At 40.0% G+C, this 27,566-nt stretch overlaps 2 protein-coding genes across 3 annotated transcripts in view; one reads left to right on the top strand and one right to left on the bottom strand.

The window, feature by feature from the left end:
* Nucleotides 1–27,566, top strand: part of LOC134006179 (zinc finger protein 208-like) — a 1,001,836-nt gene that overhangs the window by 862,158 nt on the left and 112,112 nt on the right. The gene's annotated exons all lie outside the window — the stretch shown is intronic.
* tec (tec protein tyrosine kinase) lies at nt 983–22,654 on the bottom strand. Of its 2 annotated transcripts, XM_062445275.1 has the most exons (18): nt 22,293–22,654; nt 18,341–18,547; nt 16,777–16,881; nt 16,052–16,133; nt 15,076–15,204; nt 12,418–12,470; nt 12,059–12,270; nt 10,587–10,652; nt 10,167–10,221; nt 9,867–9,949; nt 9,161–9,294; nt 7,332–7,406; nt 6,442–6,613; nt 4,897–5,113; nt 3,940–4,004; nt 3,361–3,479; nt 3,055–3,212; nt 984–2,674 (listed from the first exon to the last, which is right to left on the bottom strand). In XM_062445275.1, the coding sequence occupies exons 2-18, from the start codon at nt 18,476–18,478 to the stop codon at nt 2,591–2,593; spliced, it is 1,947 nt and encodes a 648-aa protein (XP_062301259.1). In that variant the 5' UTR covers nt 18,479–18,547; nt 22,293–22,654; the 3' UTR covers nt 984–2,590. The 2 variants fall into 2 exon arrangements, with proteins under 2 accessions (XP_062301257.1, XP_062301259.1); XM_062445273.1 differs by having other exon boundaries at nt 983–2,674; nt 12,059–12,470.

Below are 27,566 nucleotides of genomic sequence, written 5' to 3'. Positions count from 1 at the left end.
TGGAGGTTATTTAAGATAAGGATGAAGGAGTAAGCTAATAATAATGATCTGTTTGCATAGTTTTAACAGGGAAATGTAAAGCGAATTTGAGTACCACATAAAGCGCTATATAAATGTGATTTATTATTATTATTATTATTATTATTATTATTATTATTATTATTATTATTATTATTATTATTAAGCTACAAGAATTCAAAGACCAGGCTCATGATTGTTCAAATCTGTCTTAAAACAACAGTTAGGAGGCCAAATGAACAATAAACCAGTTTTTTCTTGCTTTAATCGTTCCTCCTGTTCATACTGACCATTAGAAGATCCCTTCATCATGCACTTACAATGTAAGTGATGGGGGACTAAACCCACAGTCCTCCTTCTGTTTACAAATGTATTTAAAAGTTTATATGAAGCTTCAGCTGTCCAACTGAATCAGGTCATTCAACCTTACAGTGGTTTTAATGCTTTTTGTATTATGAATTTCTAAGAAGCAGCATCCACAGAAACTTCTTGTTCCTCTTTTGGCAGGATTTCCAGTTATTTAGATCATGGCTTTAATGAGAGGTCACCCTGTGGAGAAACAGACAGTAAAAACAACCTCAAAGGACATGGCTCGTGATTTTCAACAAATGTCACATGCAAGGCCAAACCAACAATGAACTGATCTACTAAAAAGTCATGTGTGTGCATCCAAAGTCAGATATATCTTATACCCCTGTGCCGTAGACCTCCATTATTGTTTAAATACTACTAAAAACACGTTAATGAGTCACACTGTTGCTAAAGATTATCTTCATGGTTTGTTTAGAAACACCTTTGCTAGCTTGTTGTGCTATATATCACAACGTCAAACTAATGTGACCAAACTCTTCACGATGAAGGAACGTGTCACCCAACACAGCGTCGTGACTCACTGATGTGTTTTTAATCATTTCTGGACGACAGCAACAGAGGTCTACATCCCAGAAGAATAAGATATATCAGGCTTTAAAAACACAAACAATACTTGTTAGTAGATCAGCTCATATCTGAACCACTAAAGTGGAAGATTATGCTGAGGCTGCAGTCTCACGAAAAAATGAACTTGTTTCACCATTTTAGAGAACTGAAAATACAACACATAGAATAGTTTAGTTTCAGAACTAATTCATAGAATTTGTTATTTTAAGCGATGTGCTGTGAAACAGACAAGTCTTACATTGAGAACAGATTGAAGGGGGTTACGGTAGGTTCTTCTACAACAGCACCACAACTAAAAGAGAGTTAAAGAGCTACAACAGACGGTTGAAATAAGCATCCAAAGTATTTGTTTCATGAAAGATATGCAAGGGCGTAAATAAACTGTATGGAAACCAATTAGTAAATGGAAAAGTAAAAAGTTCTGTTTTTTGTCCCTGTATGAAACTGGGACTGCAACGTAGAACTGCAATTATTAGTAAGTTACTGATTAATTGAGAACTATGAAATCAATCAGTTTTTTTAATAATCAATGAATCATTTGGAGTAATTTTTAAGAGAAGAAATGTCCAAATTCTGTGACTCCAGCTTTTTAAATGTGAATATTTTCTGAACAAGACATTTGAAAATGCCATTTTGGGCTCCGGGAAACAGTGTTACACCATTTTCTGACATCTTTCGACCAAACAACTAATCAATTAATGGAGAAAATAATAATTAGTTGTTAGTCTTAGTAGTATCAGATCAGCTGCAGCATCCAAGCACTGCCAATTCCCAATAAAGGGTGTGTCAGTTTGATAAAAGTCTTTAGAGCTCAGTGCACAGCTCAGGCGTCTGAACGTCCTTCCTGATGATGGACCAGAACAATTCCCGCGACATTCGAGAGGCGAGGAGACGTGAAACAAAAGGTAATGAGAAGCACTCTATCTCATCTGATGTCAGCCTACTGTAAGACCAGACATCTTCACAGGGAAAGCCACACCTGATGAACAGACTGAAAATGTTCGTTTTCATCAAAAAATGTAACCAAAAGTTAAATGACAGCCAGTTTCTCTCTTTAATATTAATGTTCACCGTATTACGACAGATTTGCGGTACAGTTACTGACAGACATTTGAACATTAAAAAACAAACAAAAATCAACATCCTGACTTGGTGACATTCCTTAAACGTCACAGGAACAATTCACACAGCTGAGTCCTTACTGGAAGGAAAGTGAAGCTTCATAGTGTGTTTTGTTAGCTGACACTGTTTACCACTGCTCACTTTTATCCATTTGTCACCAACAGATCTCCCCCATGTCCGACTAGGAGGTAGACCCGGATGGTTTGAGCTCCACAGAGGAGAAGGCAGTGTCCATCATGGAGCCCATTACACATGGTTTTCATTGCTGCTAGCTCATACAGGCGTCAGATTTGTGCAACAAACTATAAACATGAGCAGCTGTCCAAGTGTTGTTCTGGTTGAGCAGATCTGAAGTGACTCGACTGGATTAAACAAATGTGAGCGTCAGTTTTAGCACCGTTACACCGAGTTCTCAATGTTGTCGTCCTGTTCTACAGCGCCGTAAATCAGATAACACCTTTAAAGAACCACAGGAATGACCGAGGTGGAAGCAGCTGATTGGTCAGTTTGGTCAGTTCGGGGGAGGGGTGTCACTCTCCAGAGCGTCGGAGATCATCATGCAGAGCTGAGAGAAAGAAGGACGCTCCTCTGGTCTCTGGAGAGAGAAAACAAGCCATATATTCATGTTATAATTTCAGGCTAGAGCTGCAACTAATGACTATTCTCATTATTGATGAATCTGTTGATTATTTCTTGATTAATCGATTAATCGTTTTGTCCATAAAGTGTCAGAAAATGGTGTAAAATGTTGATCACTGTTTCAAATGTTCACTAACTCAAATGTTAAATGTCCACAACCCAAAGATACTCAGTTAATTGTCATGGAGACTAAAAAAACCCTGAAAATATTCACATTTCAGAAGCTGGAATCAGAGAATTTGGATTTGGACAATTCAAACAGAATTAATCGATTAATAAAACTGTTGCTGAACAAGTGAAATTATGCTGAAATAGGTGATTTCTCAAAACTCTCACCTCGTGCCAACAGCATTGCATGATTTCGTAGTTGGCAGGTGTGGCCATTTTGGGCCTGTAGAGGCGGTGACCCTTGGTTACCAAGGTAACGACCTCGTGGTTGGGACTCTGTTCAAATGGCATTCGGCCCTCAGTGAAGACTTCCCACATCAACACACCTGGATGCAAAAGAAGACGGAAGTTTAGTTGTTAAAGCACTGAGTTCATAGTAAACATGAGAAAATAAAGAAAAGCTGAGGATCTCTTTTTTGAATAACTGTACTTCATTTTCCTAAATTAATGTTCCGGTGATTTATTTGCACTCACCGAAGGACCAGACGTCAGACTTGCTGCTGTATTTGCAGAAGTTAAAGACTTCAGGAGGCGACCACTTCACAGGGAACTTAGCACCCGATGAACTGGTGTACTGGTCGTCCAACACATATCTGCAAAAGACACACCAACAATTGTTTTTGTTAGGCTTTATTTTACAGGTCCTTTCATTCTATACCACATATTAGCATATTAAGTTGTTTGTCCTCTATATGCTACCAAATTACAAAACGTTTTCAAAGAAATGCCCTTTGAAAAAAAACAACTAATATGCTTATATTATGTTTAACATGCAAAACTACACACTGAAAACTGTGTCAGTTAAATAATTATCAACACATTTATTAAGAAATTGTGAAAAAGAGCATCACCATAATAGCTTCTAATGAGTGGGTCATTATCAATGAAACCAACTTGACAATTTTTTCAGTAATGTCTTTTAATTTGTACCAAATGTTATTAAAAAACAAACAAACCATAAAATATCTGCAAATTACAAAAAAAAAATCACAGGAATTTAGTATAAAATTAAGGCAACTGTAAAATAAAGCATTACTGAAATCAGTCTGGTACCTGGCCATGCCGAAGTCAGAGACCTTCACCACCAGAGCGTCATTCACTAGACAGTTTCTGGCAGCCTGCAGAGGAGACGGAGGGCGAGAAGAGACAGACACAGCAAGAATTTGTAGTTTGACAAAAAATTATTGTTTTAACTGTCAGTTTAAAGTTACAAACCAAACCAACTTAAACAAAGTTATATTTTGTACCAAACTGCATCACTTTCTCTGTAAAATGTCCCAAAAAAAGAGGTTAAATACCTGTAAATTACTCTAAAAATTAGTGTAAAATTACAAAAACATGTAAAATAAAGCGTTACCAAACATGTTTATATTTTACAGGAAGAAAAAAGATAGCATATAATGAGAGATAAACAAATAATTAACACAGGAGCACAAAGTTAGGTCTTAACAATATTTCAAAAATATGAAAAGGTGCCATGACACCGGTCAAATAAATGTGAGTATTTTGTCTTCCTTGACTAGGAAATTTGAGATTTGCAACCTTTTAACATTCTTGGAATATGCTTACTGGATTTTGGGTTTAGCGCTCCACTGAGAATCCCAGTTGAAGCACAACCCTCCTCCTCCCATCTACACGTTTATTGCTTTGAGGCCATGTTAATAACTGAGATGAGCATGTAAAGGTGTTTATATCCACTGTCCTCTTTCAGCAGAACAATAAAAAGAGACTGTTTAGAAAGATGCTTGTGCCTGAATCAAAGTGAAACTGTAAGAGGCGGAAAAACCTACAACCTTAACTGATGTAAACTATGCTCAATGAAACAAAACTACAACCTGGTTTCCATGTGAGGTTGAAACATAAGTCAAATCTCAATGAAAATGTTCATCAGTCACATAAACACTGCTCTAATGTCTCCACACACAGATCCTGACTTCTGGAATGAAAACATTCAAGTGAAGAGAAACAGACTAAACGTCCACTTGGATCAAGGAAGAAACCTGCAGTTACCAGATCTCTGTGGATGAAGCCGTTGCTTTCCAGGTGCTCCATGCCCTCGCTGACGTCCAGGCAGATACTCAGCAGAGACCCGAGGCTGAAGCTGCCCCGCCGCTGCCTGAGGAAGTTCAGCAGGCAGCCGTGCTCCATGAACTCTGTGACGATGTAGATGGGCCGCTGCTGGCTGCACACTCCATACAGCTGCACCAGTTTAGGGTGAGATAGCCTCCTGGAGAAAGTATTACATATGTACACATCACAGTTTTATGAGAAAGTTAAGTACAGGAAACTTTAAAGTGTACGCTCATCATTTCTAATGTGTTTATAATTCTTGGGTGCATATTTCAATGCATGTACTGATGTTCTCAGTCAGTCAACAACCCAAAGATATTCAGTTCATTGTCACAGAGGACTAAAAATACCAGAAAATACTCACATTTAAGAAGCTGGAACGAGAGAATTTTAGCCTTTTTTTCTTAAAAATGACTCAAAACAATTAATTTATTATCAAAATAGTTCATGATTTAATGACTGATTGTTGTAGATCTGGACTTCATTATGCTATCTTCAACATTTTATAGATATGTGTGGCTTTAAGTTCTCTCTTTGTGGCAGGAAGAGCAGCATCGATGGTGTAAAATCCCTCAATCAACTAAAAAATGAATCACAGGAGAGCAATTTCTTTCCTAACTTTGCTTCCTTTTGGAACACGTTTGTAATTGATCTGTTTAATATGGCTGATAGGCTCTGTAGTGAGAACAATCAGCCTGCTTTTTACAAATAGTTTCATTATTTCATGGTACTGCATGCTGTCTTATTAGCTCATTTTACTTTGCAGCTCTACATTGGAAAGAAAATTGGACTTCATCATTTGTATCTATTGCAGGCTGTTGTTGCAGTTCCCACTGCTGACCAGTAGATGTCAGCAGAGGTCAACAATGACTTATGGCGCTTTTCCACTATACAGTTCTAGCACTACTCGGCTCGACTCTGCTCGACTCGACTCGGTACAGTTCCAGGAACCTTTTCCATTACAAAAAAGTACCTCCTCAACGTGGGGGGGGTCGTCATAGCACGGCCGCCCGAAACTGCCGTGACTTCGTTTTATACGCGACACAAAACACATAAACAATGGAGGACATGGAGGCGATGGTGTACTTGTTGCTGTATGAGGCTTTTTGTCTCACACAAAGCAAGAAAATTGAGCCGTATGGTTGTAACGCTGCTGCCGGTATTTAAAAATGCCGGGTTTGATTCTTGTGTGGGACGGCTCATGACTCTTCCAGCGACAACTCTTCTGACCAATCAGTGGCCGGCAGTCTGTTGACGTCACATTTAGTACCGTCGTTCTGGAACTGTGTAGTGGAAAAGCGCCATAACTTCCACTTCAAATGGATCTTCTGGATATAATTTGACACATAGGGTGATTGTCCTTCAATGTAAAGACTATCATACTATAATATTCTCTGGGTATGAACTTTCCTTCCTCCTCTTATTGTCTTTCATCTCCAACTTTTCATCTATTTTCTTTAGCCTCTGCTCCCACTCCTTCCTTACATCATGACCTTTGCCTCCTCAATGAAGTCCTCCTCGTACATGGCTCCCTCCTTGATGGCCTTGATGGCAACTTTGTGCTGAGCCCTCCACTTGCCAAGCCTCACCAGACCGAACTGACCGCTGCCCAGCTCCTTCATGAAGGTAAGCTCGCTGGGGTTGATCTCCCACTTCTCTGCAGGGGAGGAACAGAGGAAGGAGAGATGAATATTGTGAGATTTGTTCATGGATGGTTTAACCTTCGTGTCGTCCTCCCGGGTAAAATTGACCCCATCTGTTTTGACTGTTCCTTCTTTCCTCCCTTCCTTCCTTCCATCTGTCCTTCCTCCCTCCCTCCTTCTCTCTTTCTTTCCTCCCTTCCTTCCTTCCTTCCGTCTGTCCTTCCTCCCTCCCTCCCTCCTTTTCTCCTTCTTTCCTTCCTCCCTCCTTCCCTCCCTCCTTTTTTACGTCCCTCCTTCCTTCCTTCCTTCTTTCCTCCCTCCCTCCTTCTGTCTTTCTTTCCTCCCCATTACCTTCCTTCTTTCCTCTGTCCTTCTTTCCTTCCTTCCTCCCTTCCTTTTTTCCTTTCTCCCTCCCTCTCTCCTTCCTTCTTTCCCCCCTTCCTTCCTTCGTTCCCTCCCTCCTTTCCTTCCTTCTGCTCCCTTGCATCCTTCCTTCCTCCCTCCCTTTCTTCCTTTCCTTCCTTCTTCCTGCCTTCCTTCCTCCCTTCCATCCTTCCTTCCACCCTCCCTTCCTTCCTCCTTTCCTTCATTCTTCCTCCCGTCCATCCTCCCTTCCTTCCTCCCTTCCTTCTTTCCTTCCTTCTTCCTCCCTTCCTTCCTTGACTCGAGGACAACAGGAGGGTTAATGTAAAAAGAAAAAAAAAATCTGGGTAGTGGTATTTTAGGACGTACCGTAGCTGAAGCCAGCAGTGGACGGAGCAGACTTGTCCTGTTTTCCTACAGGATACCTCAACCTGGCTACAAGACCTGAGACAGACGAACAGATCAAAAGAATTTGGACGGCTTATTTCATAATTATGACTCAAGTATCTCATGATAATGGGATAAGTGTTGGACTATATTCTGTGACTTTTATCACACTTTATGGTATGCCTTAGTTTGATAATTGATACCATACTTTTTAGACAGCAATATAGATTTGATCTGCGATGAATTACTGATGAATGACTCTGTGTATATGAAGCATCTCGTACCAGACTTTAGATACACAATGTTAACATACTAATTGTAATGGTTAAGGTATATTATCACTCATGGTGTTAAATGTTGATGTATATAAATAATGAAACGTAGTAGGCCATCCCATATGTTGTATACTTTGTGCCTCTTTTCACCTGACGGTCTCTTGTACTTGTTTTAGATGGTGAACCAAACCCAGTCCTCTAGCAAATAAATCTGACCCCCTGATGAAAGTTTTTAATTTCATGGATTACATCAAAACTTTTTGTCTAAAGCCACATTCATACATATGTTTCAGGTAAATTACTGGGATCATTTTACAGGTACTGCTAATGATTTTCAGTATTCACACTTGTAACTACATGCAAGAACATTTCAATCTTGCATTGTTTCACACATGTCATGGTACAAACTGTCCAGCAGATGGCGGTAATGCAACAGTGTTCAGTGTTGAATCATACTCCTAAAAAGAGGGCTTGTTTAAAAAAAAAAAAAAAAGGGACTTGTATAGCTTGTTAATTATCAAATCACCTGCAAAAGCATTGACAAGGAAACCATAAACAAGTCCTGCTTTCATTCACAACACACTCAGCTTTTTCTTTGTAACGTTACTAGGTCCTGAGGTCCTGAGGTGGGGAATTAGTGGTACAGATTTCCTTGAATATTAATCCCTGCTCCCATTCATGCATGACCCCATGCAGGAAATGTTCCTGAACATTTCAGGGAAATACTGCATGTGTGAAAGGGGTATTAGTGTCTAACAAACCTACCAGGAATAATATTTGGTGTGAATTCAAACACCGTCTTTTCCCCACACAACTTTAGCCTGTTGGACTAGAACAGTTTTGTTCTTTACAGAAACAAATTGGTGGCAATCGAATAGAAATTGTATCCTGATGCCATTTTTTTCTGAGGCAACAACAACAGAGTTTGAATTTACCATGAATAAAGCCACTGTATGGATAACTAATAAATAGGGCTGTGCAATTAATCGAAATATAATCGAAATCGACATTTAGAAACTCTAATCGACTTAATCTTGCTCATGTTAATTAATCGTGGTGTTCACTGTTGCCATGACAATAAAGGTTGCATATCTTTAAGGATCATTTGAACCCAAACCATGATCTTTACATAGTTCTAATCAAGTAAACTAGACATTAACCACAGCGTCACACCTTAAAACATCATTATTTTCACTCCCTAAAGATCCTCATGTGTGAGGGCAGCAGTGTAAAATACAAAACAAAAGAAACTGTGAAAATACATAATTGTTCATCAAGGGAGGAGATAATCGTTCATTAATCCTAATCGAGGTTAAAAGTTCAATTAATCGTGATTTTGATTTTTGCCATAATCGCCCAGCCCTACTAATATGTATGTCTTCTCTTTTTAGCCAAATGAGTATTAAAACCAGCTGTTATTACTCACTGACTAAAATGACCTGTAGGCCCAGACACAATCTCAAACACTGTTATCAATCAAATGCAGTCTTAAATTAATTAAAAGGATCAGTATGATTGTGTGTGTGTGATCTTTACCTGCTGCGTTGTGTTTGTGGTACTCGATCAGGTCGGGGATGGAGCTGAACAAATGTTTCTCCGCCAGGTAAAACTGTGTGGGCGAGCCTTGCGTCTCCTTGATGTGATAATGTTTTACAGCTGCACCTCCCTCGCTGCAACCATTTAAACAACATACACAATGCTTAAGGTTTCAGATTTATCAGATAAGGATGTGATTGACTGTTCCTTCTTTCCTCCCTTCCTCTTTTCCTTTCTCCCTCCCTCTCTCCTTACTTTTTTCCTCCCTCCGTCCTTCCTTCCGTCTTTCCTCCTTCCTTCCTTCCGTCCTTTCCTTCCTCCCTCCGTTCTATCTTTCCTCCCTCCCTCCTTCTCTCTTTCTTTCCTTCCCTCCTTCCTCCCTTCCTCCTTCCTCCCTCCCTCCTTTCCTTCCTTCTTCCTTCCTTCCTCCCCTCCTTCTTTCCTTTCCTCCCTTCCTTCCTCCCTCCCTCCTGTCCTTCCTTCCTTCCTTCCCTCCTTTCCTTTCATCTCTTCTTCCTCCCTCCTTTCATTCCTTCTTCCTTCCTTCCTCCCTTCCTTCCTCCCTCCTTTCCTTCCTCCCTCCATCTTTTCCTTCCTCCCTCCCTCCCTCCCTTCCTTCCTTGACTCGAGGACAACAGGAGGGTTAAGTAAGTAATGTAGTTTTCTGTCTTTCATTGTGTTTCTAGCAGACATATCGTCTCATTACCCTCCGATAGACTTGACGTAGAGAGACACTGTGTAGGTTCCTGGAGTGCTGGAGTCTCTAACGATGAAGGATCCTTCTTTGTCCTGCAGAGGGCGGCAGAAGCAAACAGATCATTTAGATTAAAATCTTTGGGAGCTATTTTTGCCATTACTGGAATTCCCGTTGATGTGATGGAGGCAAGAAAGTAGGGAAGAGACAGACAAGAACAGGAAGAGGGAAGAACACAGGGAACAAGATGGAAGAAGAATGTAGGGAGGAATGAAGGAAAAGAGGAGTGGGGGGCGATGCGTTTCTACTCACCTCCTTCCTCAGGAGTTCCTCTGCCTTGTTCCTGTTGACTTGTTTACTGTACCAGCTGCAACACACAAACACATTTATTCATATGGTTTTGTGAGATATGATTATTTTTTTAACACCTTTTTACTTGACATCCAATCAGAAGGTTGGCTTTGGATTTGGATTGCTATTTTCTGTTCATTTTCAGCCATACTGGCAAGAGATGCTAGACTGTTGTGGACTTTCTTGGTGTGACCTACAAAGGCTTTAAGGACTAATAACATATCCTATATTCAGACCAATACAGTAAACACATCATACCAACACACACCATTTGCCGACAGTGAACGTTGGGTTTTTGAGGCAGTTTCCTGCTTTGTGCGATATCGGAAACACTGACAGCTCACTGCTGCGGATCTACTGTGAAATAATTAACAAACTCACACAAACTGCACCAGGTTTCCGGATATCTTCTCTGTTACATAGTTACTTGGGATGTAGCCTTCCTCACTGCGAAACACACACACAGAAACACAAAGAGAACGGTTAGGAGCTGGAGAATTAACTATTTAAAAAAATCTAATTACGAACACCATGAATCTCTTATTAGCATCTATTCACCCTCATAAAGACTTGTGATGGAAGGAGGAAGGAAGGAAGGTAGGAGGCAGGGAGGGAGGAAAGAAGGAAGGAGGGATGGAGGAGAAAGGAAAAGAGGAAGGGAGGAAGGAAAGAAAGAAGAACAGAGGAAACAAGGGAGGAAGGAAAGGAAGGAAGGAAGGAGGGAGGAAGGAAGGACAGAAGGAAGGAAGAAAGGGGGATTGAGGAAGGAAAGAAGAAAGGGAGGAAGGGAGGAAGGAAAGAAAGAAGGACAGAGGAAAGAAGGAAGGGAGGGAAGGAAAGAAGGAGGAAAGGAAAGAAGGAGGGAGGGAGGAATGAAGGACAGAAGGAAGGAAGAAAGGGGGATGGAGGAAGGAAAGAAGGAAGGGGAGGATGACACGAAGGTTAATGTACAGTATGTGGAAACAATTATAACTTCTCCTATGAAAACATTTTATATTATTATTATTATTAAGGCCAAAACAATACTGGATTTTTAGGGCCATTGCTGATGCCAATATTAGGGCAGTGATCCCTCAAATGTGGTTATCAAACAGTTTAGTTTACAATGTTAATCTCATACAAGGATAAATGAAGTACTTTTTTTATTGTACCCAATTTAGCTACAAACTCATTTCCATCTGTAGGTAAACACAGATACATATGATGCAATAAATCCAAATACATAACAGGCGGGGAGTTCCGGTCCTCTGAAATGAGGCCAACGAGGAAGTAACTTAAAACTGCATTCTATCAAAAGGCCACCAGGGGGCGACCGTTTTGGTGTCAAAAGGACTTCCGTCTCTATACAAGTCAATGGAGAATTCACCAACTTCTCACTTGATTTCTAACCTCAGTAAACGTTTTCAAAATGTGTTTATGGTCTCAATCGCTAGTTTAAAGCCTTCTTCAATGCAGTATGATGTTCATTTGTGACATTTTGTCCTCCCTGATTTTATATGTGACGATAAAGCAGGGTATGCATTAGGGCGTGGCTACGTCGTGATTGACAGGTTGATTGGTTCACAGGTTCAGGAGGGCGCCTCATGCTCCTCCTGATGCCCATATAAGTAGAATCCCTGTTTTTATTTTACCCAGCATGCACCTGAAATTTTCAAGATGGCGCTGCTCAGATCCGATACTATTGGCCTCCGAGCAGCAGTCCACAAACCAATGGGTGACGTCACGGTCGTTACGTCCATTTTATATACAGTCTATGATACATAAAGTATAATTCATCCAGAGAAGATTCATTCACTTTATTTCATTAAGTGTAAAGTTAACGAGATAAATGTGACGACACATCATGAACTCACCCGTACTTGTTGCGCGCTTTGAACCAGTTAACGTCGCATCTCTCCAGGATAACGTACTCGCTACCTTTGACCAGACTCAGGTCGTGCTGTTCGGCCGCCGGGAAGTCGTACATCGCCACCACCACGTCTTCCCTGTTTTCATCTTCATCGTCATCTTCATCATTGTCTTCGTCATCCTCGGGGGCCGGTGGGAGAGGAGGAGGGGGCGGTCGCTGCAGGACCAGGAGGAAGTGGAGGAGTATTAGCTGTGGTTGTGGTATGCTACTGTGTGTGTGTGTGTGTGTGTGTGTGTGTGTGTGTGTGTGTGTGTGTGTGTGTGTGTGTGTGTGTGTGTGTGTGTGTGTGTGGTTAGCAGTTACCTTCCTGTCTTTACCCTCCTCTCCAGGAATCGGGGGTAACGGTTTTCTGGAAACTATTTTAAAAAAAAAGAGGAACAGAAACAAACAGCAAACCTAAGCAAAAAAGTTTGAATCTTGTTTTTTTTGTTTTCAGTAACCATTCCTACCAATGACATCACCGGGACCTCTGACCTTTGACCTCCTACCACTGATTACTCATAATATCAGTGATCAAGAAGAGAGGATTTACATACTGTTACAATATTTGAAGGGTTAATCTGAATGAGTCAGCGAACAGCTTGAAGCTAATATTACATTTCCTGTTTTTACTGCTTCAGATTCAACACAGCGATAAATAACTGTGTTAAAGGAGCAACACGTTACATTTTAAACACCAGCATCCAGCACATTCACTCAAATACTGCATTGCATGTACAGCTTGAGGTACTTTTCTTGTGTTTCCATCACTTCATTCCATTGATCTCTACATTTATATGATACTTTGCATATAAATAGTTAAATAAACAAGGCTTCAGCTCTACCTGGACCACTAAAATACTACTTAAACATTAATGCACTCATGCTTTAATGGTATACAATGCAATTTAAATGAACCCACATTACTCAAATTACTTTAAAACAAGCATTAAAGGAATTAAAGTGCTACACTAGCATGCTGTGGTGCTCTGTCTATCCACACAGGATGCGTTCAGGTACCGTTTTGTTTGTAGGTCACCTGCACTTTGCCCGCGCTCAGAGCCAAACATACAACCACTGTAGTGACAGCGGTCATCGTTGCATGAAATAGAAGATAGAAAATAGACTTGAAGCTCGAAACTACACTTTCACACTTTCGCACAAATAGCAGAAGTTAAACATGAGTCGTTGTGCAGCTGTATAGATGAATCAGGCGGCTGATTTATGTGTTCGCTCAAGTGTCACCACCATCGCTGCGGGGTCAGAGTGAAACTGAAGATATTTACACTCAGTGGTGGAAAAAGTACTCAGATCCCAAACCTCAGAAAAAGTACCTGTACAACAATGTAAACTTTACAAGTAAAAGTCCTACTACAGTAAAAGTACTGCAGTATTATGAGTGATGTAGTATGCAGTATTACAGTAAAAGTACTGCAGTATTATGAGGGATGTAGTATGCAGTATTACAGTAAAAGTACTGGTGGGGAGATGATTAATGGGAGAGGAAAGAAGAAAAAACTAAGTTCTGATACATAAATGTGTTTTCAGTTTTTGGACTTTCTCTATAATCTTTGATTTTTGCTGAAATATTGGATCATTTGAACATTTATTGAAATGAAACCATGTGAGAAGTTTAGAGGGAAAAATCAGTATTTGGTGGAGCTGTTAACAACTCATAGACATCTGAAATGTGAGCCGACTACACACTGCTTTACTGGTTTCATCTTTAACAATGTGTTGTATTTATAAAGCTTGTTATATTATCCATTGCACTAACAGATAGCAGTCCCTGATCGGCCAGAATGTGATGGAAACATGAGGCTTTAATGAAGGTTTCAGTCAAATTGAACAAAACAGGACTGCATTTAGTTAAAAAGTTACATTTAGTAGATTATAAGCTTCAATTAAATAGAATTTGGTGCCTTTGTGTTCAACATGCAATGAGTACAATAGGACTTTTTTGGGCGTATTCCATAAACAAAAATGCTTAAAAAGTGAGATCATATTCGTAACATAGCAACAAGTGAGTTGCCACGGCAGCAGTAACGGCCACTTCCCCCCTGCAACCTAGATTCATGTTTTGATTGAAAAAGGAAGTCAGACACGTGTGAGATGGACGACTGAAAAACGAGGTTGAAAGACTTCAGTCACCTGAACTCATCTAAACTCTTTAATCTAGCTGTGAACCAGGATTAGAAGCTGCAGAGTTTCTATTCAGTCTTTGTGTGTTTATCACTGAAAGTAAAAAGCAGAAGTACTTTTACAGTGTGGTGTTGCTTCTGTTACTGTTTTATATAGAAGCTTTAACATCAGTAGAATGAGTCTAAACTATACAGTAATTAACCTTCCTGTCGTCCTGAACCCGTCTGTTTTGACTGTTCCTTCTTTCCTCCCTCCTTCTCTCTTTCTTTCCTTCCTCCTTCGTCCCTTCCTTCCTCCCTTCCTTCTTTCCTCCCTCCCTCCTTCTCTCTTTCTTTCCTTCATCCTTCCTCCCTTCCTTCTTTCCTCCCTCCCTCCTTCTTTCTTTCTTTCCTCCCCATTACCTTCCTTCTTTCCTCTGTCCTTCTTTCCTTCCTTCCTCCCTTCCTCTTTTCCTTTCTCCCTCCCTCCCTCCTTCCTTCTTTCCTCCCTCCCTCCTTCTTTCCTCCTTCCCTCCTTCCTTCTTTCCTCCCTCCTTCCTTCCTTTCCTCCCTTCCTTGCTCCCTCCTTCCTTCCTTCTTTCCTCCTTCCCTCCTTCCTTCTTTCCTCCCTCCTTCCTTCCTTTCCTCCCTTCCTTACTCCCTCCTTTCTTTCCTTCCTTCTTCCTTCCTCCCTCCCTCCTTTCCTTCCCTCTTCCTCCCTCCCTCCCTCCCTCCTTTCCTTCCCTCTTCCTCCCTTCCATCCTTCCCTCTTCCTCCCTTCCTTCCTTCCTTTCCTTGACTCTAGGCCAACAGGAGGGGTTAAAGGTGATAGCTGTAGTATTTGGTGTGATGTGTTTCTTACTGTCTCCAAACAGGTTATACTCCTCACAGCCGAGAGCCTGTTTGTCCACCTGACGGCAGCAGAGCCACGCCCCCTCCTGCCAGAACTGGGGGTGAAACTTGGCCGTGATCACCTGGTTGTCTTTGATTTCTGCAGACACACACACACACACACACACACACACACACACACACACACACACACACACACACACACACACACACACAGAAAAACATCATATTTGCATCACGTTTTCCATCATTTGAGCTTTGACTATCGCTCTTTCAGTAATGTCATCTCTTCTTCTGCAGTGGTTTAAAGCCACACAACAGTACAGCATTACTTCACATTACTTCACACATGCATGACGATATTTACACTAACTGCACCAGCATATCGTCACCTTTGTTATGGGTGTGTGTGGCACTAACCCTGCTGTGATTCCAGTTGTGAAACACACATATTTTAATGAATGAGAGCTGAACAATGAGCTGAACTCTACTATAAAGCTCTATCAAGCTGCAGCATCACTGTAGCTTCATGACTACGAGCACAAACACATTACACACTGACAGATCAGACATCAAAGTATCTAAAATAGAAAGCTTTAAGGATGATTTTGAATGCACGAGTTTTTACACTTTCGTTTCCTGATGCTACCCCTCGTCTCATGTCAGAGGGCGGCAGCAGCAGCAGCAGTGGAAACAGTGGGGGCTGCTGGAAAGTTGACCCAGGTGTGAAAACCTGTGTCAGATGTGTGTGGTTTCAAGTGTGAAGACAACGTGGTAGCAAAGTGTGGGTAGGTGTGTGTGTGTGTGTGTGTGTGTGTGTGTGTGTGTGTGTGTGTGTGTGTGTGTGTGTGTGTGTGTGTGTGTGTGTGTGTGTGTGTGTGTGTGTGTGTGTGTGTGTGTGTGTGTGTGTGTGAGAACTGTGTTACTGTGTGTTCTTCTGTTGTTGTTGTAGAAGGAAATAAAACTACATAGATTAACAGACTGACCGTCTTTGAGGCTCTGAACCCAGAGACTCCTGCTGTCGTGACTCGGAGCGAACACATAGAGAGTGTTGTTATCATACACCACCTGCACACGCACACACACACACACGCACACACACACACAGATGTTAAGTCATTAGTTAAAACATACACAAATAAAGTTGTAGAAATCAATCCAGTGACATAAAATTCATCTACAACAACTATTTTGGTAATTCACTAATTGTCATTTTACAAGTATGTCCTGCTTTTGTTTCAATTAGTAATTTTCTTTTGTTTTATAGACTGAATGATTAATTGAAAATCTGGTCTGCAGATTAATCGATAAAGCAAAATTACAGCCTTACAATGTTAATAATTCATTAGTCGTAATTTTTCAATAATAATAACAAACATTTGATGGTTTAAGCTCCTCAAATTTGACCATTTTGTCTTAACCTTGTTGTTAACTGAATATCTTTGGGGACATTTGATGAGGTCATTTATCGTTGTTTTGCGATGTTTTTTAGACCAACAATGAATCGACTGACTATGAATATAATTATTAGTTGCAGCCTATAAAGAAACAATCTTCATTGTGTCCAAGACACCACGATGAGTTATCTCTGGTTCTGCATCAATGTAGATACTTATTGCTTCAAACTGACAAACAGCAGCAGTGATAAACAAGTTGATGCTCTTAGATGTTGGTTGTGTGTGTGTGTTTGAGTTTGTTGTGTGTGTGGTACCTGGAAGGGGTATTTGTTCTGGCAGGGGATGACTCCTCCTCCGTTCTTGACAATCTCGGCACATCTGATGCGACTCAGATCAATCGAGCCTCTCCTGAACTTCTTCTGTTGATGGAAACAACACAAAGGTATTTGACTTTTTTTTCTTTTCTTTTTTGTACTTTTCATTGTGTTGTCATGTATTTTATTCTCTTCCTCCCTGCTTTCCTTCCTTCTTCCTCCCTTCCTTCCTCCCTCCCTATTTCAATAAATATTCAAATTATCCAATATTTCATAAAAAAATCAATGATTAGAGAGAAAGTCTTTCCTCTCCCATTAATCATCTCACCACCCCTCACATTTATCTGCTGACCCTTTGGAGGGGCCCCACCCCTAGGTTGGGAACCACTGGACTAAACTAGCTAACTGTATATAAAGTAGTGTAAACTAGCTCCACCTCCAGCAGCTACAACAGTAACATGCTGCTCTAACACTGATGCTTCACTATTAATAATCTAATGATGTCATAATAATAATATATCAGTCAGAGGACCAAACCACTACTTTACTGTAATACTGCATACTACATCACTCATAATACTGCAGTACTTTTACTGTAATACTGCATACTACATCACTCATAATACTGCAGTACTTTTACTGTAATACTGCATACTACATCACTCATAATACTGCAGTACTTTTACTGTAATACTGCATACTACATCACTCATAATACTGCAGTACTTTTACTGTAATACTGCATACTACATCGCTCATAATACTGCAGTACTTTTACTGTAATACTGCATACTACATCACTCATAATACTGCAGTACTTTTACTGTAATACTGCATACTACATCACTATAATACTGCAGTACTTTTACTGTAATACTGCATACTACATCACTCATAATACTGCAGTACTTTTACTGTAATACTGCATACTACATCCCTCATAATACTGCAGTACTTTTACTGTAATACTGCATACTACATCACTCATAATACTGCAGTACTTTTACTGTAATACTGCATACTACATCACTCATAATACTGCAGTACTTTTACTGTAATACTGCATACTACATCACTCATAATACTGCAGTACGTTTACTGTAATACTGCATACTACATCACTCATAATACTGCAGTACTTTTACTGTAATACTGCATACTACATCACTCATAATACTGCAGTACTTTAACTGTAATACTGCATACTACATCGCTCATAATACTGCAGTACTTTTACTGTAATACTGCATACTACATCGCTCATAGTACTGCAGTAATTTTACTGTAATACTGCATACTACATCGCTCATAGTACTGCAGTACTTTTACTGTAATACTGCATACTACATCAAGCTTATAATACTTCTACTTAAGAAGGACTTTTACTTGTAATGGAGTATTTTTACATGGCTGTATTGGTACTTTTACTTTTTATTAAAGATCTGAATACTTCTTCCACCACTGCTTATTTTACAAAATAAAAATCATGATAATAAACTCACAAAAACAGTTCAGTCCTGATCTGAAATGTAAATAACATCAGCATAAGTAATAAAAAAATGACCTCAGCTCTTCCTTCATAGTAGGTCAGTGAGTTCTTGGTCAGGACAAACAGTCTCTCTTTGTAGTTCAGCGGTGACGTCCTCTTTTTCTGTTGCGACCGCTTGATCAGCGTCTCCTCCAATAGCTGCTCAGCACTCATCCTGCACCTGCCAACACCCTCGGCCCATTGGTGGGTGTCGTCGTCAGAATATCGCGGGCTGGAGCCGAGCTAAGAGTGAATATTGGACACAAGCAGAGATACATTATGGGTGCCCAAAAGTGACTGTGATTGATTAAAAATAAATGCATTTCAATTTGTGTGAATGACTAGGGGTGGGGGGAAAAAATCAATACAGCATAGTATCACGATATTTTGCATGGAAATATTATATCGATACACGGACGAAGTATCGATCTTTTATTATAGGAATTGTAATTTTCCTTTGGGGACATAATTTGCAGGTAAAAAAGGGAACGAATTGCAATATATCGCAGATTATCGCAATATATTTAAAATCGTAATAATATTGTATCGTGATAATATCGTATCATGGAGCCTCTGGTGATTCCCTCCCCTATGAATTACATATAGGATACTTCCTTTACTAACAAGTCCACTATATTAACTTCATAAGGTAACTATAAGTGTTCACAGCTTGTTTCCACTGCCAGTAAAATGGCCCAAAAAATTCCATGAATGCTGTTGTAGTGTTTAGAAATGGCTCGAAAGAATACAATTAGCGATAAGATAGGTAATACAACTCTGTAGCACTAAGCTAGCCAAGCTCAGTAAACCATCAGTACACTTATCGGTATTTTTCTAGTTTCTACACAAGCTGTGTTTTTACAACCATCATTGATATGTTTTTAATAGCTTTTGGACATCAGAGGTCTACGGCACAGAGCAATAAGATAAATCAGGCTTTTGACACAAACACACAATACTTTTTCGTAGATCAGTTCATTGTTAGTTTGGATCTGCACGTGAGATTGGTTGACAATAAGAAAAACATAGACAATCGCGGCCTTATCCTTTAAAATGACAGCAATGCAGAGCTGCTACCCTGAGTGAGAAATGAGCCTTACTTATTTCCACGTTATAAAAAGACGATCATCTTGTTTTAACCAGTAAAACAAGATGATCGCAATAATGAGAAAATGCATTTCCTTATTCTGAGAAACTTCTCTCATAATAATGATCGACATTTCTCATAATAGTAGGTGCTGTTATGGTGATAAACACAACACGCCCATAATATCCTAATAACTACCACACATAATGAGAAGGGTTTTTTTTTATTGTAGTGAGTAACTGAGCAAACATTTCTTCGTCATGCTGGCATCATTACATTACATTTCACAACATGACAGTAAACACGTATTTTCTCCTGATGTGAACAACGTAGTTTCTATCTTGGTCAATCAGGATGAACAGCGTGTGTCCCTGTTTTGTGAAATGAAACAACTCAGCAGATTTCCCATCTTTCCGTCCAAATCTGACAAAACTGCTGAACTTGGCGCAACGACTTCTAATCAGTAACAGATTGCTTGGTGATTATCTCAAAGAAATGTTAATTGTTAACTAAACCTAATGAATGCACCATTTATTAATCTGAAAAGGACACAAAGCGTCTATTTAGACCAAATAAATTCCCAGAATCAGGTCTCCATCATCCTTCCCACACAGCAGCTCAATGATTAAAACTACAACACACATTGAAACCTCTGAATTTTCTCGCTGGTGGTAAAGAACCATACTGTATGTCAACTTTGAGATATTCCAAAACACAATCTGACCATAATGTTTACATAATAAAGGGTTTATGGGTCGATGTGTTTTTTTGTGGCTTCCAGAGCGTAATTGACCAATCATGCTGGTTAACATGATTTGTGTCTTAAAATGTCTTTTTTCTGGAAAGGTAAAATAGTCTCTCAGGTCATTTGCACATCAGGACAGCGTAAGAAGACGTCATGTTGTATTAAACGATCTGTAGCCTATAGTCCTCTTTTATAGCAGGTTTTTTAATCGTTGACTTTTGTTCGTGGTGATGCTCTTACGTGTAGCCTACATTTGGATGCCAGATTGTGGTTTTAAAAATATTTACCAGAGCAGTAATTGGAGATACAGGTTCCTTACCAGTTTTCCTTTCCATCACCTGACGCCTGGGCTGCTTCGCATGTGTTTCTCTTTCCTCTTTGAACTTTTTCTTTAAAATCTTTGGATCAGTTCCTCTACGCTTCTGTCTCCTCTCTCCTGATTGATTCACGCAGTCTGGAAATGTAGCTACAGTACCTCTCTTCCTTTAAAAACTCTGAGAGAGCTTGACGCAACACTTTCACTTGTGTGGCGTTGATTATGGTAGTTGAGGGAATCATAAGCCCCATATATCTGAGAACTACAACTGTATTAACATTACTATCAAGTAAAGCAGGAGCAGCTGATACATTGGACGGGTAAGCACTGATGTCAGTTTCAAAAACTTCTGCTCCACTGAAGAGTATTTCTAGTTACTCACTGTATTTTGTCTAACAGTTTATTAGTTGGTGCTGCACATATAAAGATTGATTGACTGATATATTGTCACATATGATCTGATTCATGAAAGCGGCTGCAGTCTGCCGGCATGCGTCTACAGAGGGTTCGCTTGTTTTAAACACACACGTAGCGCAGATGGGCGTTAGTTTGTTGGTCCCTCCTTATTAACAACATCCGTCTCCATGTGTCACACATGGAAACCAAAACGATCGTTCTTAGAAGTGACAGTCGAAAACCGCTGAGAGGTCAGTCTGACAGCTGTCATGGACAGTCACTAGAGTTCAAAGAGGACTGTGTAGACGCTGTTTATGAGTAAGAAACAGCGTCTACGTAAGACGAGTGCGTTAAAGACGTTTACGTGCATTTAATCTCCACTACATCCCTGTGAATGACTGTGAACATAAAAAAGGGAGATTCATGGGGAAAATAACGAAATGCGAGCAGGGGGTGAAACAGAATAAAAACCCGGGAAGGATCGAGACATTCAGAAAGTTTATGTTTCATTTTTGTCTTTCCCCCCTATTTTCTTTTCCTTTCCTCCTTTTTGGTTTCGAGACTGTTTGTAAAACAAAGCCTGACAGGGTGAGGAGCTGCTTCATTTAATAAAAACAGCCTAAAGGTACGCCTACATAAATTAAGTTATAATAACTTCCTGATTTATATCAGGAAATACCTGATCAAAGATTAAGGAAACAAGTGCAAGACTTGAACAAGCATTTCACTCCGCTGGATGGACGCATGTTGTTGTTACATTAGATATTGATCTAAGTTATGAATGCTTTCTGATGCAGTTGAAGATTTCTGTATATTTGTAAACACTGATCAATAGAGAACAACCATCTATATTTGGCTGCACTGCCTTAATATTTCAAAAAGCCTCATCCATCCTAAAACATAGGAGCTATGTAAATTCAACTACAGCGAAAAGTCTTCTTATCTGAAACACTTTTTTGTGTTTGGTTCAAAACAATTGAAAAAACACAGAATTATTCACACTTTTAAGTTGTCATCCGTGATTCCGACAGAACATGAATGCAGCAGAAGGAAGCGAAACGTCGCTCAGCGCTCTGTACCTGCTCTTAGGTGGTATTAGTCAATCCGGGTTGATTATTAACTATTAATAAATAGTTTAATGTTTCAATAAACGCTGCATTCTTTAAGTACATTAAAGGCAGAAATTGCCTCTATTATTTTATAATGCACTTGTTTTATTTATGTCGTTTCACCACTGCAAGATACTTTGCTGTAATATTACATCAACTACTTAAAGCTTTTTCTGCATTCTGATAGATTCTGATTTTAAAAGTAGTGTTTTACAGCTGACCTGCAGGTGTCATTTTGTTGGGCAGTTTTGACAACTGACAGCCACAGACTCTGCGCAACAGCAGCTTGTAAAAAAAGCTGTAAATAATTAATCTGGTGCAAAAGTTTCTCTTACCTTTGCTCTTCATTTTCAGATTTTAGTTCCTTAGTGTGCGTTTTCCTGCCATGTCGCTGTGTGTCGGAGGAGCTGGATTCAGGAAATGAAGAAAGGGAGGCGGACACACAACCAACCAACCAACACACACACACACACACACATACACACATACACACACACACACACACAACCAACCAACACACACACACACATACACACAAACACACACACACACACACACACACACACACACACACACACACACACACACACACACACACACACACACACACAGACACACACACACACACACACACACACACACACACAAACACACACACACTGAACCAAACACTTAAACTTCCTTATACACTGCTCTACCCGCGGTGTGTATGTGAGAGAGAGAAAGAGGTCAGTGGTGGATGACATCATTTGACAGTCAAATCAATCAGATAGCTGAGTGGAAAGATATTCGGTATCTGCAACAGAATCACCAATCAGTTTCAAGTGTGTTTGTGCTTTGTAGTTCTGTCTCTGTGAGGACCACTGTGGCTTTCACAGGCAGCAGCTAGAGAGAACTTTACTTCAAAATTGTGGACATTCCTGTTAAGTCAAGACTTTGTTTTCTATGTTAATGACAGTTTTGAAAGTTCAGCATATTTCTTCAAAAGTGACGACTTTTCTGGACATTTCTGTAAAGTGAGGACATTTTTCAATTTGGGATGTGTGAACCTTTTGAGGCAATATTTGAAAAGCAGGAAAAGAGGACGTTCTTAGAAAGTGTGAACTTTTTAAAGTCAGCGTTTTTGAAAAGTGAGGACATTATTCAAAAAGTGGAAATATATTTGGAAAGTGAAAAGAGTTTTTCAAAAGTGAGGGCATTTTTAAATGAAGTGAAAAGTAAGGACAGTATTGGAAACGAGGATTTTTTTAAAACAAGGACATTGGTTGGGGGGTGATAAGTGTTTGACAAAATTGTTAAAAAGCGAGAAAATGTTGTAAACAGGATGTTGTTGGTTAAGACATTATTGAAAAGAATCAGGTACAAGTTAGAGTCAGTTGATGGGGTCCTCACAAATGTATTAGGACTAGTGTGTGTGTGTGTGTGTGTGGTCTGTCTAAAGCTACTTTTGGGGACAAATATCAGACAGTTAATTGGGGACAGTTTGTCCAACTGGGGACAATAACTGTGTCCCAAGTTGGGAAAAAGCTGATGTTTGGGTCAGTGGTTAAAGTTAGGGTAAGTCTCCAGGAAATGAATTTAAGTCACTGCAATGTCCCCAAAAGTGACCATGGTGTGTGTGTGTGTGTGTGTGTGTGTGTGTGTGTGTGTGTGTGTGTGTGTGTGTGTGTATGTGTGTTTGTGTGTGTGTGTGTGTGTGTGTGTGCGTGTGCGTGTTGAGCAATGAAAACTGAAAGAGTTTGCTGTGTATAAACTTCCTCACTAAGTTTATATGAAACCTTTGAGTTTAATGATGAACAGCTGACACCTCAACACCTGTTCCTCACATTCAGTGCAGAAAGACACACAGCTGTGCTTTTGCATGTTTATCCGACATAACAAACTACATTATTGACAACTACTTACTCCTTTCATGACAGACAGCCGCTGGTTTCAGTTCTTTTCTAAGAAAATGAACTTACAAAACACTTGAAACTTGATGTGGGTGCACAGTTCATCACAGTCAACATGTATGTCACCACAACTATCATTATTATTATTAGAAGCAGCAGCAGCAGCAGCAGCAGCAGCAGCAGCAGTGATGGTAAAATTAGAAGTAGTAGCAAACATTAGCAGATGAAAGGACTGTTTGAAAACTCGTGGTGCGTTCAGGACGCTCTGATGCTCCAACATTTGACTTTTGGTAGTTGCTTACTAAACAGAACAAGAAACAACCAGACAGTTTCCTTTTCACATAGTTTATGTTTTTTATTGTTTGACCAAATTACAGAGCAACAACTCAGAGTATGCACTTCCAGAACAGCTGATCTGAATTAGTTCAATCAACTCTGAGTATGTTCACCTTGAGTTTCATCATCAATGGAGCCCCGATACCTTGACTCACCAACTACTGAGAAAAAAAAAGGTCGAATTACGTCACCTCACTGGAACTGGAGCTCCTCCTGTAGGCCTGTGGCGAATATGATCATAGCACCAACGCACATCCAACTGAGCCCTGAATACATCTCCCAACATAAGGCATAGCGAATTAATTCTGCCTCGATATGTATCAGATTGCGTAAAACTGGAAGAAAACACTGTGAAAGGATCCCTGTTAGCACACGAATGCATCATGAAACCATAGAAAAAACAGGCATATCAGATGTGAGTCTTTGGGTGGATCATATCTAGGCCAAATTTACATGAAATGATTCAGAATAGGTCAAAGGTCACATGATTTAAGGAGTTTTGTTTGATATGGCCTCCTGCCTAAAGTAGCAGTGCATGCCAGGAAGTCAGAGAGCAAATCAAACTACAAATGTTCCACACTCTAAAAAGTGTATTTGAGCAGTAGTTGAAGTAACGTAATATATTGAATGAATCTCATTTAGTCTACTTTTGTGGATTGTATTAAGAAAAGTGAATTAGTTAGTTTTTGTCTAGTATTGTGAACCGCTGCAGTTGAAATGATATTTTGCGATTTAATGATGTGTTATATTAGATATAAAATGAGCCACATGAATTGGTTAAACTGTATTTTAGTTTTTATAAGCTCATTGAACCAAACCAGCTATCCTTAAATCATGCTAATATTAGTTTTTAACCTTTGTGTCGTCCTCCCGGGTCAAATTGACCCTGTCTGTTTTGACTGTTCCTTCTTTCCTCCCTTCCTTCCTTCCTTCCTTCCTACCTTCCTTCCGTCTGTCCTTCTTCCCTCCCTCCTTCTCTCTTTCTTTCCTTCCTCTCTCTTTCCTCCCTTCCTTCTGTCCTTCCTTCCTCCCTCCCTCCTTTTTTCCTTCCTTCCTTCCTTTCCTTCCTCTCTTCCTTCTTTCCGTCCTTCTTACTTCCTCCAACGCGGAAGTAATTTAAAACTGCATTCTATCAAAAGGCCACCAGGGGGCGTCCGTTTTGGTGTCAAAAGGACTTCCGTCCTTTCGTCCCGAATTCACCAACTTCTCACTTGATTTATAACCTCAGTAAACGTTTTCAAAATGTGTTTATGGTCTCAATCGCTAGTTTAAAGCCTTCTTCAATGCAGTATGATGTTCATTTGGGACATTTTGTCCTCCCTGATTTTATATTTGACAATAAAGCAGGGTATGCATTAGGGCGTGGTTACGTGGTGATTGACAGGTTGATTGGTTCACAGGTTCAGGAGGGCGCCTCATGCTCCTCCTGATGCCCATATAAGTAGAATCCGTGTTTTTATTTTACCCAGCATGCACCTGAAATTTTCAAGATGGCGCTGCCCAGATCCGAAACTATTCGCTTCCAAGCAGCAGTCCATTATATACAGTCTATGGTAGTGACACTGGTTCATGAACTAATTACTTTAAGTCCAGTTGGTAACAATAGTATCATTGAGTCAGTCACAGGGTGCAACAATACTGTTTATATTAACATTATTTCTTGTGTGTGTGTGTACATTGGGTGTCGGTTCACACGTTTGTGGGCGCGCCCGTTCACAACTTTAGAACTACAGTCAGGACACTGTGGCCATGGTGATGTGGTAGGTGTCATTTTTTTATCATGACTGTGTTGATTTATCACTGCTTCTTCCTCCTTCTCTTCCAGTGTAATTACAAAGCCGAGTGGCAACACAGACGACGTGTGAAGGAGAGTTCGGCTGCTGGACACCAAACCTTGCTGTGTGTGAGGTCGGTCTTCGATAGCAGCTGCTGGCTTATAATGTTGGAAAGTATGGAGGCGACGGTGATAAATGCTCACTATGTGTAACTGGCTCGGTGGTTATAGTGAAGCCAATGTTAGCCAGGTCAGTATTGTAAGCTGCTGTGTAGGTTTGTGTCATCTACTGCTGGACTCCTAAGTCTTCTCACTTGGTCCTTAAACGTTACCAAGTGCAGTAATGAGTCGTGACAGCACATGTAATACTGCTTAACACTGACTAGAAATTCCCCTCCCTTTAATATTAATTTTTATTTTTAATTTTCTTCATGTGTTTTTTCCCCGGATTGATGGTGGTTACTTCAGGCCTGGACACAAAACTAACTGGACTACTTTATACTGTGCTATTGATGAGACTAAGCCCATCAGGACCCTGATATGGGAACTGACCTGCAAACTGAGCCAGAGCACATGTAAAACAAGGCTTTGACCATTCATCAAAATGGCTCACACGTTTGCCTACAGACGACAAGAGGCGATAAACCAAGAACCCAGCATTAAGGACTTCGAGAACAGATGATGGCCTGCATTGTTCCATCGGAAACAGGTAATAATGTAAGTGAAGTGATCAGTCTGTTTCTTGGTTTTTGTTACTGTGAGCTTTGATTAATTGGTCATAAATTTGTAGATCAAGTACAACGCTGCTTACTGACTGAAAGTACATTTTCTGTTAACATATTTGTTACAATAGTTGGTGTATTGACATGTTGGCCATTGTACAGCAATGCTTCAGCAGTTACTTTGTTGAAGATAAGATAAGATATTCCTTTATAAGTCGGGGAGATTTGATTGTATACAGGTTGAGGCCAGTTGCATTTCCTTTGATTCAGAATAACATATCCACTGTCTTTTTTGTTTGTTTATGTGTTTAAGATCAATGAAGAGGTCCAGAGGCTCATTCCTCTTGAAGAGACGTTCATGGCACAGTTAGACATGCACTTAAGTCAGCTGATCAGAGTCGTGTGTGCCAAAGGAGGTGCAACATGCCAGAAGACTGATATCATGAACACTTTGGACCAGGTATATCTCTATCATCAAAAGAGACCATGAGTTTTCTTGGTAGCTAAAAGTGGATGTCAATTTGTTTGTGTACTTATTGATACATTAAGATGGACAGACCAAAACTGATTTTCATATGTAGGGAATGTTTTCAGCTACTCAAAAGCTACACCACTGAGCGTTTTGTTATATTATTGTAAAGGGTAAGGTTTCATTTTAGTTTTGACATGTTCCAAAAAACACCTGCTCACACATCTGTGCAGCACAGTGTCAGCAGAGCAGAAGCTGTGTTCGTGGTTAGAGTTCATTAAAAGAACTCACTTAGGGGTTAATATGTTGGCTCTATGTGTGTTTATGCCCAATATGGACAGTTAACATCACTGCTAACACATTTCAAGAACATACCATTGTGTTTATGTTGTAACATATTGTAACTTTTTCCAAAA

Source organism: Scomber scombrus, chromosome 23, assembly GCF_963691925.1.
Source record: "Scomber scombrus chromosome 23, fScoSco1.1, whole genome shotgun sequence".
NCBI lineage: Eukaryota > Metazoa > Chordata > Actinopteri > Scombriformes > Scombridae > Scomber > Scomber scombrus.
Note: the sequence above shows the minus strand (reverse complement) of the source record. Positions and strands in the feature narration are given on the sequence as shown.

What these genes read in the sequence shown, in the direction of transcription:
- tec (XM_062445273.1), bottom strand. Translation starts at nt 18,478, where the DNA reads ATGAGTGCTGAGCAGCTATTGGAGGAGACGCTGATCAAGCGGTCGCAA. An exon ending in ACTATGAAGGAAGAGCTGAG is followed by an intron (nt 16,882 to 18,340) that starts GTCATTTTTTTA and finishes TTCCATCAACAG; the next exon opens with AAGAAGTTCAGGAGAGGCTC. An exon ending in GGAAACCTGGTGCAGTTTGT is followed by an intron (nt 10,222 to 10,586) that starts GTGAGTTTGTTA and finishes TGTGTGTTGCAG; the next exon opens with CTGGTACAGTAAACAAGTCA.